The sequence below is a fragment of the Aristolochia californica genome, unplaced genomic scaffold (genome assembly GCF_029961685.1).
Source record: "Aristolochia californica isolate CCGP_79_NKW_82.1479 unplaced genomic scaffold, dmAriCali1.0.hap1 SCAF_5, whole genome shotgun sequence".
NCBI lineage: Eukaryota > Viridiplantae > Streptophyta > Magnoliopsida > Piperales > Aristolochiaceae > Aristolochia > Aristolochia californica.
In genome coordinates this window covers 40,674,277-40,686,299 of record NW_027182214.1, presented here as the reverse complement: position 1 = coordinate 40,686,299, position 12,023 = coordinate 40,674,277, and the positions used below count along the sequence as shown (strand labels likewise).

Genomic DNA, 12,023 nt, shown 5'->3' with positions numbered 1-12,023 from the left:
CATAATGAATTTCTGGATCCTTATCAAAGTGGGAAAAAGAATACAAAGAACAAAGACTACATCACAATCATTTGAACAAAACATGCACTCGTTTATCTTTAGAGAACATCCAATACAAGGTGAAAAGAAAAAGGGGGAAAGGTATCCTCTGATCCTCCCAAGTCCCAACCCAAGTTTAAAAAAAAAAAAAAAACACAAATACCAAAATAAATAGTGTACTTAAAACTAATGACTACGTTTCACCAACACAATATTTAAGCCAATTGAGTCATCGTTCCACTGGCAGCTTCGTAAACATATCCCTTTTCATTTGCGTATCTAACAATAGAGGAGTGTGAAACATCAACTCTATTGACAGGTTCGGGATTTCCGTGAGGGCTTCATACCAATTCTCTTCGGCGGTTTTATTATATTTAGGTTTTATAGCTTCACGCAATACCGCAACAATTTCTTTCATTGTATCAAGGGACATGAAACTGTCGTCGGTGGACATTTTCGGTCTCTTTCTACGATGACTTGAAGTTGACGGGTTAGCACTTTGAGACTGATCAGGTGCCGACTCATTTTCTGTAAAGAATGGCGGAGGAGTATCTATACCTAAATCGATATCCTCGGGCATGTCCAAGTGTGAATTTTCTTTCTCATGTTGGACATCATTGCACATGTCTTCGTGACTTTGACTTACTGTCCCCATGGCTATTGAGTATCCCACTACCAAAGCCAATTTGTCATAAAGGAGGCAGCCTTATTGTCTATACTTTTCAGCTTCTTTATGCTCCTACAAGAATAAAACATCATTTAGACGGCTTGAAATAGAGTTCTAGTAATGCGAAAAACATACAATATGTTTTACAGTACATCATAATTTACTGACCTTGATATAGTCTTGCCATATAGAATGACATACAGTAACTCGATGTGTGGTTGCATCCCAATCGAACCCACTAGTGTTGAGACAGCTTGTTACTGCTTGGTAAGTTTTTTTTCCATGATCTTGTTCAATTATTGAGTTGCTCAACAATTTTTTTATTAGTTGTGTCTTCATTGAACCTATTGACATAGTCCAAATACACTTCATGCTTCTAAACCCCATTGGGCATCCTATTCGTCATATTGACTTGCTCAAACAAGAGATGGAGCATTTTGTTGTCATTATCGAAGGTCCAAATGTCATATCATCGAGGAGATTGTTGTCTTCTTCCATCAATTTATAATCTAAATCTGAGATGGTCCTCATGGAAAAAAAATTTATCATACAACCATTACCCGTCGTAGTAACTAGGGACACACAGAAACACAACCAACAAAAAACAAAATACCATGTGGTGGATATTTATAACACCAAAATCTCCTCACCACATGGCAAGAGCATTCCATAGCACTTCAAACATATTCAACAACATTCTAAAATATTTCAAAAATAATTGAACTAATTTCATTGCAGATGACTAGAACCATGTGAAAACAAACTCCTCAAGTCCAAATTCCCCGAACACCGCTGGTACAGCCCCATATGACTTCTCAGTCACTACGAACCGTACATCATCAGTGATGGGGATCGGGTTTCGTTGGCTAATGGATGTCCGTGTAGGCGACTCAGCCATGTTTGAACTAGACTAAACCCCCTAAATCCTAAACCCTAACCGAGAACCTTAACAAATTAAATTAAAATAAAACCTAAACCTTACAACCCCTAAAAGCCCCCAAACCCTAAACCCTAGACCTTAACACCCCTAAAAGCTGCAAACGCTAAACCCTAAAGTCTAACCGAGAACCCTAACAAATTAAAATGAACCCTGAACCCTAAACCCTCCTTAAAACCCCTAAAAGCCCCAAACCCTAAATGCGAGACCTTAAAACCCCTAAAATTCCCAAACCCTAGACCTTTAAACCCCTAAAAGTCCCAAACCATAAACCCTAGACTTTAAAACCCCTAAAAGCCCCAAACACTAAACCCTAAGCCAATAAAACACTATCACCCCAAAAACCTAGAACCCTATTTTAAAAAAAAAAAAATCATAAACTCTAATTCCGTACCTAACGACTAAACCCTAGACCTTAAAACCCTAAAAGTCCCAAACCCCAACTCTTATCTAGAAAGTAAACCCTATCAAGACGAAATTAAACCCTAAATCCCATAAACCCTTACCCTAAATCCCACGATTAGGCCACAATCAAGATAAATTACACACACAAATTAAAATTAAATCAAATACAATACTAAATTAGTTGAAAAAAATTAGGGTTTCAGCTTACCTTTTGAAACATGGGGAAAACCACCACCGAATGGGGAAATCTAAGTCCAATCAAAGAAATCGACGCCTAAATGTAAAAAATCGAAGGATATCGAAACCAGAATAGGTTAAATCAAAGGTAATCGGGTGGGGGGGCAGCAACGCGCATGGTTGATTCGGAAAATAGGGCTTAATCCAAATTCCCCAATTTCCCCGATTTTTGCCTAAAACAATGAAGTGACATGATTCACTTGAAGACTAATTCATTCTACACTAACCCATTTATTTAATGAACTAGGTAATGTAAGGGGAATTCATTCCACTTCATTGTGGACTAACCCCCCGAAAGGGGAGTTAGGGGGGGGGGGGGGGGGGGGTTAGTCAATATGACTCAGGACATGATCTTCATGCGCATTACTCAGTTCATGTCCTGATGTCGTTAGAGAGTGTCAAACTTCATGTTATGTACATGATCATCCATGAAGTAGGAGTTCATGTCCCAAGAGTAAACGGCGGAAAGTGATTTTTGCCCGATTTTGAGAATCATGTACATGACTAACGTGCGGGGCTCGCTCTGGCGCACCCCTCTCTCGTTCCCGCAGCTCTGTTGTCTCCCTAAACCCCTAGCTCTCTGCTCCCTCTCTCATCTCCACCGTCCTTCTCCAATCTCCCTCTCTACGGCCTCTCCCTCTCGACCTCTGTTGTAGAGTACGGGAAACCGAGAGGCTCTACAACGGCTTCTCTTCTCTCTCGGCGTCCCCCCCCCCCCCCCCCCCCCCCCCCCCCCTCTCCCTCTTGACCTCCGTGGCAGAGCACGGGAGGTCGAGCATCTGTCATGAAAAATGGTACAAAGATCACACACTATAAGCTTCATAAGCATTGTTTGTCAAACACATATAATGTCTCATTCTCTTCTTCAAAGTCTATTGTTAATATTCATTTGATGTTTTAAATTTTTTTAAATGATTTCTAGTATTCCTTTTGTCTTTCATTTTCCATAGCCATCCCAGCGAGAGAACCTATGTTTCAATTTTACTTTCTCTCCCATTTTCCATCAACATCAAAACAATAGATGAGAAGCACTTTTTTTTTCTTTTCTTCTTCTTTCTATTCTACCAAACATAGCCTTAAACTCCATCCAAGCTTTGAAATCTCCAAATGCCTCTCATTGACTTTGTATTCTTCCACATGGTGAGTCACTTCTCACCCTATATGTCCTCCTCCAACGTTGTCGTCTCTCTCACCTATGTCATCAAATTATATGTCGTCCCATCTTCTTAGTCTCATATAATTCAGGAAAGATAAGTAGAAAGCGTGTTTGAGTTTTAGTCCAAATCCCACACTCCCAAAAGCATCCATTGACATTAAAATCCTTACATTACAAGCAACCTAAGTCACATTTACATAATGAATTTCTGGATCCTTACCAAAGTGGGAAAAAAGAATACAAAGAACAAAGACTACATCACAATCATTTGAACAAAACATGCACTCGTTTATCTTGAGAGAACATCCAATACAAGTGGAAAAGAAAAAGGGGGAAAGGCATCCTCTGATCCTCCCAAGTCCCAACCCAAGTTAAAAAAAAAAAAAACATAAATACCAACAAAACATTTTCAATGGAGGACACGTTTACTCAAATAAATCCAATTTAAATACACACGACCCTTTTCAAGGGAAGAGAAGATCACTTACCAAACCTTTCCATCTCTCCCAATTTTCACTTTATTCCATTACCTGCTCCCTCCATTGCTAACCATATTCTCTGAGTAGATACTAATGTCTTTGATAGAGCTGGTGTCCAGCTTGGGTGGACCCGAATGTCTCCTAGGACCTGACGGCGAAGGTGGGAAAGATAACCGCTTCTTGGCAGACCCAGCCGACCCTCTCTCCGGAGTATCAATCTTGCTCCCTCCCAATGGGCTCTGTAGTCGTGACTTTGCTTTTGCCGATTCTGTAGACGCCATGTAACTTGGCACAGAAGGGGAGCTGGCGAGGCTTTCATCATCCCTCACTGAAGATCCTGCAATACTATGACGCCTATGCCTCTCTGACTGCAAGCTCATCATGCTCTGTGAGTCATCCTCTCTTGGAACCCAGCTGCCTCGTGGACTCACTATTCTGCTTTTACCAGTGACTGCTGATGAAGCCTTGGATGGTGGTGTCGAGGGAGACAGGCGACTTGCTGGGCGGCTAGGTTTATTTGTTCCAGGAGAAGTTCTATCATGGCTTAGATCACGATGAGCATAAGATTTGGTTACCTCTCCAACAGTACTTCGAGGTGCACTCTTTACTGATGAGTGAGAATCGTTGAAATCTTTCTCGGGCACAGTTCGTGTCTCCCATGGCCTTGCAGCCATCCATCGTTCTAACCAGCTCCAACCCCAGTGTGGATTGTGTGGATCTGTAAATAAGGGGTGAACAGACCTATTCGAGTTCTTCCACTGTTGCTGAAAACCATTAAATTTGCTCAGATGTCTGACACACAAATCTTGTATCCAACAAATAAACAGGAGAAAATTAGAGTTATTAGACACCTGATGAGAAAATGCATAGGCAAGAGCTCTCTCTCTTCTAACGGCAGCTTCATGTTTGTTCTGAAGATTTGCTTCAGCTTGCTCCTTGGACTGGAAACTGTCATCCCAATCTTCTCCTAGCTGTAACAGAGTACCAATACATGTAGAAGGTATTAATTCAAAATGGGAAAAAAAATGACAGTGACATTTCATTATAGTGTTCAGAGATTGGACAAACAAGTGGACCAAGTAATTGTTGATAAAAAGATTTATCACTGAAATTACTTATGTTTGTACAGGGAGACTGAGTACATGTTGACAAAAAGATTTATCATAGAAATTACTTATGCAGGAAGTCGTAGGTTCCAAGACACAACACCATGTGCAGGATTTCGTATCCAGCCTAATTCGGCAGTTCTTTTAGAATGAGGCAAAGAAACAAACTGATTGACAGAACAGTAACAGTTGCCAAAGGAAAGTAATATCAGAGACCTTCTTTTAGAGAAAAGTTTTTGCCACCAAAAAAGGACGCAAAAAAAAGACAACTTTTTATATTGAAAGTGACCAAACCAAAGCTTTATCTTTTAATTCCAAAGACCTCATGTCTTTTTAGGCGAAGAGACAGAAGAGAAATTGATGGCGATCCACAAGAGAAGAAAGCATTGTTTGTCAAACACATATAATGTCTCATTCTCTTCTTCAAAGTCTATTGTTAATATTCATTTGATGTTTTAAATTTTTTTAAATGATTTCTAGTATTCCTTTTGTCTTTCATTTTCCATAGCCATCCCAGCGAGAGAACCTATGTTTCAATTTTACTTTCTCTCCCATTTTCCATCAACATCAAAACAATAGATGAGAAGCACTTTTTTTTTCTTTTCTTCTTCTTTCTATTCTACCAAACATAGCCTTAAACTCCATCCAAGCTTTGAAATCTCCAAATGCCTCTCATTGACTTTGTATTCTTCCACATGGTGAGTCACTTCTCACCCTATATGTCCTCCTCCAACGTTGTCGTCTCTCTCACCTATGTCATCAAATTATATGTCGTCCCATCTTCTTAGTCTCATATAATTCAGGAAAGATAAGTAGAAAGCGTGTTTGAGTTTTAGTCCAAATCCCACACTCCCAAAAGCATCCATTGACATTAAAATCCTTACATTACAAGCAACCTAAGTCACATTTACATAATGAATTTCTGGATCCTTACCAAAGTGGGAAAAAAGAATACAAAGAACAAAGACTACATCACAATCATTTGAACAAAACATGCACTCGTTTATCTTGAGAGAACATCCAATACAAGTGGAAAAGAAAAAGGGGGAAAGGCATCCTCTGATCCTCCCAAGTCCCAACCCAAGTTAAAAAAAAAAAAAACATAAATACCAACAAAACATTTTCAATGGAGGACACGTTTACTCAAATAAATCCAATTTAAATACACACGACCCTTTTCAAGGGAAGAGAAGATCACTTACCAAACCTTTCCATCTCTCCCAATTTTCACTTTATTCCATTACCTGCTCCCTCCATTGCTAACCATATTCTCTGAGTAGATACTAATGTCTTTGATAGAGCTGGTGTCCAGCTTGGGTGGACCCGAATGTCTCCTAGGACCTGACGGCGAAGGTGGGAAAGATAACCGCTTCTTGGCAGACCCAGCCGACCCTCTCTCCGGAGTATCAATCTTGCTCCCTCCCAATGGGCTCTGTAGTCGTGACTTTGCTTTTGCCGATTCTGTAGACGCCATGTAACTTGGCACAGAAGGGGAGCTGGCGAGGCTTTCATCATCCCTCACTGAAGATCCTGCAATACTATGACGCCTATGCCTCTCTGACTGCAAGCTCATCATGCTCTGTGAGTCATCCTCTCTTGGAACCCAGCTGCCTCGTGGACTCACTATTCTGCTTTTACCAGTGACTGCTGATGAAGCCTTGGATGGTGGTGTCGAGGGAGACAGGCGACTTGCTGGGCGGCTAGGTTTATTTGTTCCAGGAGAAGTTCTATCATGGCTTAGATCACGATGAGCATAAGATTTGGTTACCTCTCCAACAGTACTTCGAGGTGCACTCTTTACTGATGAGTGAGAATCGTTGAAATCTTTCTCGGGCACAGTTCGTGTCTCCCATGGCCTTGCAGCCATCCATCGTTCTAACCAGCTCCAACCCCAGTGTGGATTGTGTGGATCTGTAAATAAGGGGTGAACAGACCTATTCGAGTTCTTCCACTGTTGCTGAAAACCATTAAATTTGCTCAGATGTCTGACACACAAATCTTGTATCCAACAAATAAACAGGAGAAAATTAGAGTTATTAGACACCTGATGAGAAAATGCATAGGCAAGAGCTCTCTCTCTTCTAACGGCAGCTTCATGTTTGTTCTGAAGATTTGCTTCAGCTTGCTCCTTGGACTGGAAACTGTCATCCCAATCTTCTCCTAGCTGTAACAGAGTACCAATACATGTAGAAGGTATTAATTCAAAATGGGAAAAAAAATGACAGTGACATTTCATTATAGTGTTCAGAGATTGGACAAACAAGTGGACCAAGTAATTGTTGATAAAAAGATTTATCACTGAAATTACTTATGTTTGTACAGGGAGACTGAGTACATGTTGACAAAAAGATTTATCATAGAAATTACTTATGCAGGAAGTCGTAGGTTCCAAGACACAACACCATGTGCAGGATTTCGTATCCAGCCTAATTCGGCAGTTCTTTTAGAATGAGGCAAAGAAACAAACTGATTGACAGAACAGTAACAGTTGCCAAAGGAAAGTAATATCAGAGACCTTCTTTTAGAGAAAAGTTTTTGCCACCAAAAAAGGACGCAAAAAAAAGACAACTTTTTATATTGAAAGTGACCAAACCAAAGCTTTATCTTTTAATTCCAAAGACCTCATGTCTTTTTAGGCGAAGAGACAGAAGAGAAATTGATGGCGATCCACAAGAGAAGAAAAAGCAGTAACTTAATTAACCTAAAGAATTTGGAATGTCTTTTTCCTTCTAGGTAGGTAGCAAACCATCAATTTTACATGTTGTTCCTGTGGTGGGAAAATATCGTAGTCAACAGACAATCCTATGGGCTCTTTCCACCAACTATCTTTGATAAAGTCATAGCTAGTATCAAGCATAACCAGGACAGAGACATTTACATTTAACTTCCAACCAAACAGAAAAAGAAGGAAGAAGAAGAAGAAAGACATGGGGGAATCTGTTGTATGCTAAGGAACATATAAATCATATTCTTCAACTCATCAACAAATCGTCACATAACAGATTTTATATTATGATGTGTGAGAGCTCTATTAGATAACTAGACCATAATCCAGATTACAAATTGCAAGTTACACCAAATACCAACAGACATGATTAGATATGTATATAAGAAAACTTTGATAAACAATGGCATCAATTTTTCAAGAGAAAGATCTGGCAATAAATTTGCAATAGACATCAAGAGACAAAAGTATGATATTTTATGATTTTTCTTCCTAATATCAAGAAATATCATTAATCTTTATCAAGATGCCTAACCATTAATCTGGATCACCCAACCACCGGTTAACCTCTAGAACAATCAAAACCTGGATTTGCTGGCACGACAATTCTAACAATCTAAAGAAGCAACTTGCTAACATAACTTACAAACTTCTACTTTCTATAAATCAGTCTGAAATGAATAGTTAAGTCCACATGAACCAATCCAGACTATGGACTATATGAAAGGCAAGATGGACGAATGAAATGCTCATAAAATATCATCCACCAAGAAAGAAAAAGAAGAGGGGGGGGGGGGGGGGAGGGTGGCAACACAATTACAAAGAGTGAATCAAATTGAAGATACCAGTCAACCATGTTCAAGTAGTACAGTCACAAGGAAAACTTACTTTCAACTTCTCAAGCTCTTTCTCATGCTTTTGCTGAAGTTGCTTTTGTAGAGCCTGGTTCTCTTCAGACATCCTAATCCTCCTCGAATGGATCTGTGACTGAACCTTGGCAAGAGTCTGCATGCAACGGAGTGTGGTTGTAACTTGGCGTTTGACAGAATTTCCATGTACAAGGGTTTTCAACCTGACTAGTCCTCTTAGAGCCCGCAATGCTCTCCTTGCCTGCAAAGAGGCAAAATAGGAATCGCTTACTCAATCATGCAATTCACCCAGGAAACAAAAAATCACAGTTGGCATGGAAATTTAGTGTCGTCGAGGAAGAGTAGCCAATTCTTACCTTCCTTATGTTTTGAAACTAATAATAAATCAATGACAGTACTGATTGGGACAGAAAAAAAAAAAAGAGAATGAGCCCATGACTAGGGGTGGGCATCAGGTCGGGTTTTACGAGGAACCCGACTTGAAAAATGCGTGTTTGGGTTTGTAATTTCACCCTGCGGGTCGGGGACAGGGAGGGGACAAAAAAACCACCAGGTTTTGGGTCAGGGACGGGTTTTTTCAAACCTGACCCACATATGAGACAACAGGGAGGGGGCGGGAATGGGGTTACGAAGATGGTGATCGGGTCGGGTTCTGGTTTGATGAATCGGGTTTTTTTGGGATCGGGGATCAGGTTCCGGGTTCAGGTTTACAACCGACCCATGCCGACCCCTACCCACGCCTATACATCAAAGTGCTAAATAAACTAACTTGACAAAAGACTGAAGCAAAACACCCATTGCTGAGGGAAAAGAGGAAACAAATCCATCCTAGTTGTAGTCCAATTGCTAATCTCTGCCTACACCCATAGATAAATTACAATAGGAGATCACTTTCAAAGGGCAAACAAATTTTTGCATGATTGAACAGCCAAGAGAATATCTATTTTTCTTTAAATAGCTTAAAAACCACATGGTCTTTAATAAGCTTAAAAACCACATGGTCTTTAATAAGCTCTGTTAAGATGGTGGACTCCCAAAACTCCAGCACATCCAGAGATCACATGATTCGAAGTCAAAAAAAAAAGGAACTGTATAAAAATGAGAACTGCGGAACAAAGTTCAGAAGTTTCATCCAGAATTATGTTGCAGATAAGCATTATCTCACACATGCAGTTGACAGAGTGTTAACGTCAATAACCAACCATAGCTTGGTGAGGATTCCAGAATTTTTTTAACTACAACTAACTCGGATATCCATGATAAACTCCAGTAAAGCAGAAGAAAATGACAAGAATAAATTTAAATAATAAAAATCTTACCAAGTATCCTCGAAAAGCTGTCTGAATTTTGATCGCAGCGATCTCTTCTTTTGATTTACCAGAGTATCTTGTTACAGTTGTGAGGCGAACAACCTCAGCAGCGGCCTGAGCTGCAGCAACGGCTGCCTCAGCAACAGCGGCGGTTGCAAGGGCCACGGAGTAAGCATGTTTGTCTTGCTCGTTTTCTGCCCCAGTCACTTTCACCTCTTCGGTGGGTACAGGTGGCGCCGAAATGGTTTCTAGAGAGGAAGAATTGGAGTTCTTCGATTTTCCGAAAGCCCATTTTTTCTTCGATTTCTTTGTACTCTAAAGGAATAGAAGAATGGGTTAGTAAAAATAGACTTCAGACATCTTAAATTTTTATGATTATAATCAAGAGAAATGAAAGAGGACCTACGAGTTCTTTCTTCTCTTTAGAATCAGGGCTGAAGGCTTTTTTTACGGCACAAAACCAGTTTGACTTCTTGCCCATCTTCTTTTCATTCCTGCATTCGGTCGGCATGAGCTCAGAAATGACAAAAATCACAAAAGAACAAAGTCTAATGAAGAAAAACTGAGAAACAAAATTTCTTATAGGGATCTATTGTAATAACAGAATGAAACAGAGCAAAGAAGAAAAGGCGACCATCTACCCTATGCAGCAAAGTCTTTGGCTGTCATGCCCAGAGAACTGGCGATACAAATACACAATCAAATGCTAGAAACCAAGCAAAAAAAATTAAGATCAAGCCAAAACCAACAATCAGTTTCCAAGCTGCAAGAACTTTATAAGTAGACAACTCGACAACATTTTAGCCCACTTCTCAGAGGACTCGAAAAGTTCAAGCCTTTCAGCAGATCCATAACCGAACCATTTCCCAAATACGCAGATGCTGTAACTGTGTCATTCTTCAAAATAAATAAGAATAATAAAAAAAAAAAAAACCATGGCAATCGCAGAAGTTTATTTATAAAAGTTGGGCAAAGGAAGACATTGAAAAAAAAAACCGGAAAAAGAAAAAGAAAATAGAAAAAAGGTGCAAAATGACCAACAGAAAGATCCCAAAACAGAAGCAATCACTCTCGCTGATCCAAAGCAAGGTACAAGAGCATACCAGGTGATTCAAGTACAGGAGTATCTGCAGTATCTCTTCCCTTCAATCCACAAATCGAAACGTTGCAGAAGCCGGAATCTCTTTGTAATGGAAGAACGGGGCAGCTATTGAGGAGAAAATTGAATGATGATAAGAAATTTGAAAAAAACAGCTGGGTTTTTGGGGGCCACGAATTGGAAGTGTAGTGGGTCCCGGAAATAAAAAACTGCATTGACAACAAAACAGAGCTGTCTCTCTTTTACTTTTTCCCCGTAACTAAGCACCTATTATTATTCCATTCAGTTAGACCACGGAAATGATTCTCACGGGGGCAGAAAATTCCCCGGCTTCCCTCGTCTGATTAAATGAAAAACCAGGACCCAAATAACTGAAAAAGGGTAAAAGAAGAAGAAGCAGCAAATTCGAATCTCGACTCCCCTTCTTCAGCTTTCCACTGGATTTTGTTCGATTCTTCTCTGACTGTAATGATTAAAAAAAAAAAAACTGAACAATATGTCTGAACCAGATAAACAACGACAATCAAACCCATTTTCAAGACTGTTTTCGATTTCGAATTCCCAATTCTCAACCTCTGATCTGAGACATTTATGAGATTGGCGTGATAAGGATGATCTGCTCACGTGAAATTAATATCAGTATTCAAGTTACATGTGAGCTGTAGCTGCCTGCTCCTGATAACTATCAATCAAAGATTCAAGAAGAAAGAATGTGAAGGGGAGACAGATGGGACCATTTTTATTGAACTAAAACAACCGTTGGGCCGTAAAGCTTTTGGAAATCCGCTTTGCAAAAGAGAAAATGAAGCTACCGAGGGACAGAAGACAAAAAGGGAAATTGAAGGTAAAGGATGAGAAGACGAAGACAAGAGAACTGAAATTATATTGGAGAATCAATAGGAGGGAAAATGGGGCCAAGGGGACCCTCATTTTATCTCACTAGATCTAACGTCTTCACCAACTGGTTCCTACAAAATCTTTCGTGGATAAAAAC

The 12,023-nt window shown here is 39.9% G+C and overlaps 2 protein-coding genes across 3 annotated transcripts; both read right to left on the bottom strand.

The window, feature by feature from the left end:
* Positions 1–3,557: 3,557 nt before the first annotated feature.
* Positions 3,558–4,963, bottom strand: LOC137965329 (protein IQ-DOMAIN 2-like). Its single transcript, XM_068811639.1, has 2 exons — positions 4,772–4,963; positions 3,558–4,684 (listed from the first exon to the last, which is right to left on the bottom strand). The coding sequence occupies exons 1-2, from the start codon at positions 4,961–4,963 to the stop codon at positions 3,968–3,970; spliced, it is 909 nt and encodes a 302-aa protein (XP_068667740.1). The 3' UTR covers positions 3,558–3,967.
* Positions 4,964–5,856: 893 nt separating this feature from the next.
* LOC137965750 (protein IQ-DOMAIN 3) lies at positions 5,857–11,350 on the bottom strand. 2 transcript variants are annotated; one of them, XM_068812082.1, is made up of 6 exons: positions 11,034–11,350; positions 10,337–10,424; positions 9,940–10,245; positions 8,640–8,861; positions 7,071–7,190; positions 5,857–6,983 (listed from the first exon to the last, which is right to left on the bottom strand). In XM_068812082.1, the coding sequence occupies exons 2-6, from the start codon at positions 10,409–10,411 to the stop codon at positions 6,267–6,269; spliced, it is 1,440 nt and encodes a 479-aa protein (XP_068668183.1). In that variant the 5' UTR covers positions 10,412–10,424; positions 11,034–11,350; the 3' UTR covers positions 5,857–6,266. The 2 variants fall into 2 exon arrangements, with proteins under 2 accessions (XP_068668183.1, XP_068668184.1); XM_068812083.1 differs by lacking the exon at positions 11,034–11,350 and adding an exon at positions 10,572–10,589.
* Positions 11,351–12,023: the final 673 nt, after the last annotated feature.

Coding starts and splice junctions, on each gene's coding strand:
- LOC137965329 (XM_068811639.1), bottom strand. CDS start 4,963: ATGAAATGTCACTGTCATTTTTTTTCCCATTTTGAATTAATACCTTCT. Junction 4,685..4,771: donor CCTATGCATTTTCTCATCAG/GTGTCTAATAAC, acceptor AATGGTTTTCAG/CAACAGTGGAAGAACTCGAA.
- LOC137965750 (XM_068812082.1), bottom strand. CDS start 10,411: ATGGGCAAGAAGTCAAACTGGTTTTGTGCCGTAAAAAAAGCCTTCAGC. Junction 10,246..10,336: donor CTAAAGAGAAGAAAGAACTC/GTAGGTCCTCTT, acceptor CTATTCCTTTAG/AGTACAAAGAAATCGAAGAA. Junction 6,984..7,070: donor CCTATGCATTTTCTCATCAG/GTGTCTAATAAC, acceptor AATGGTTTTCAG/CAACAGTGGAAGAACTCGAA.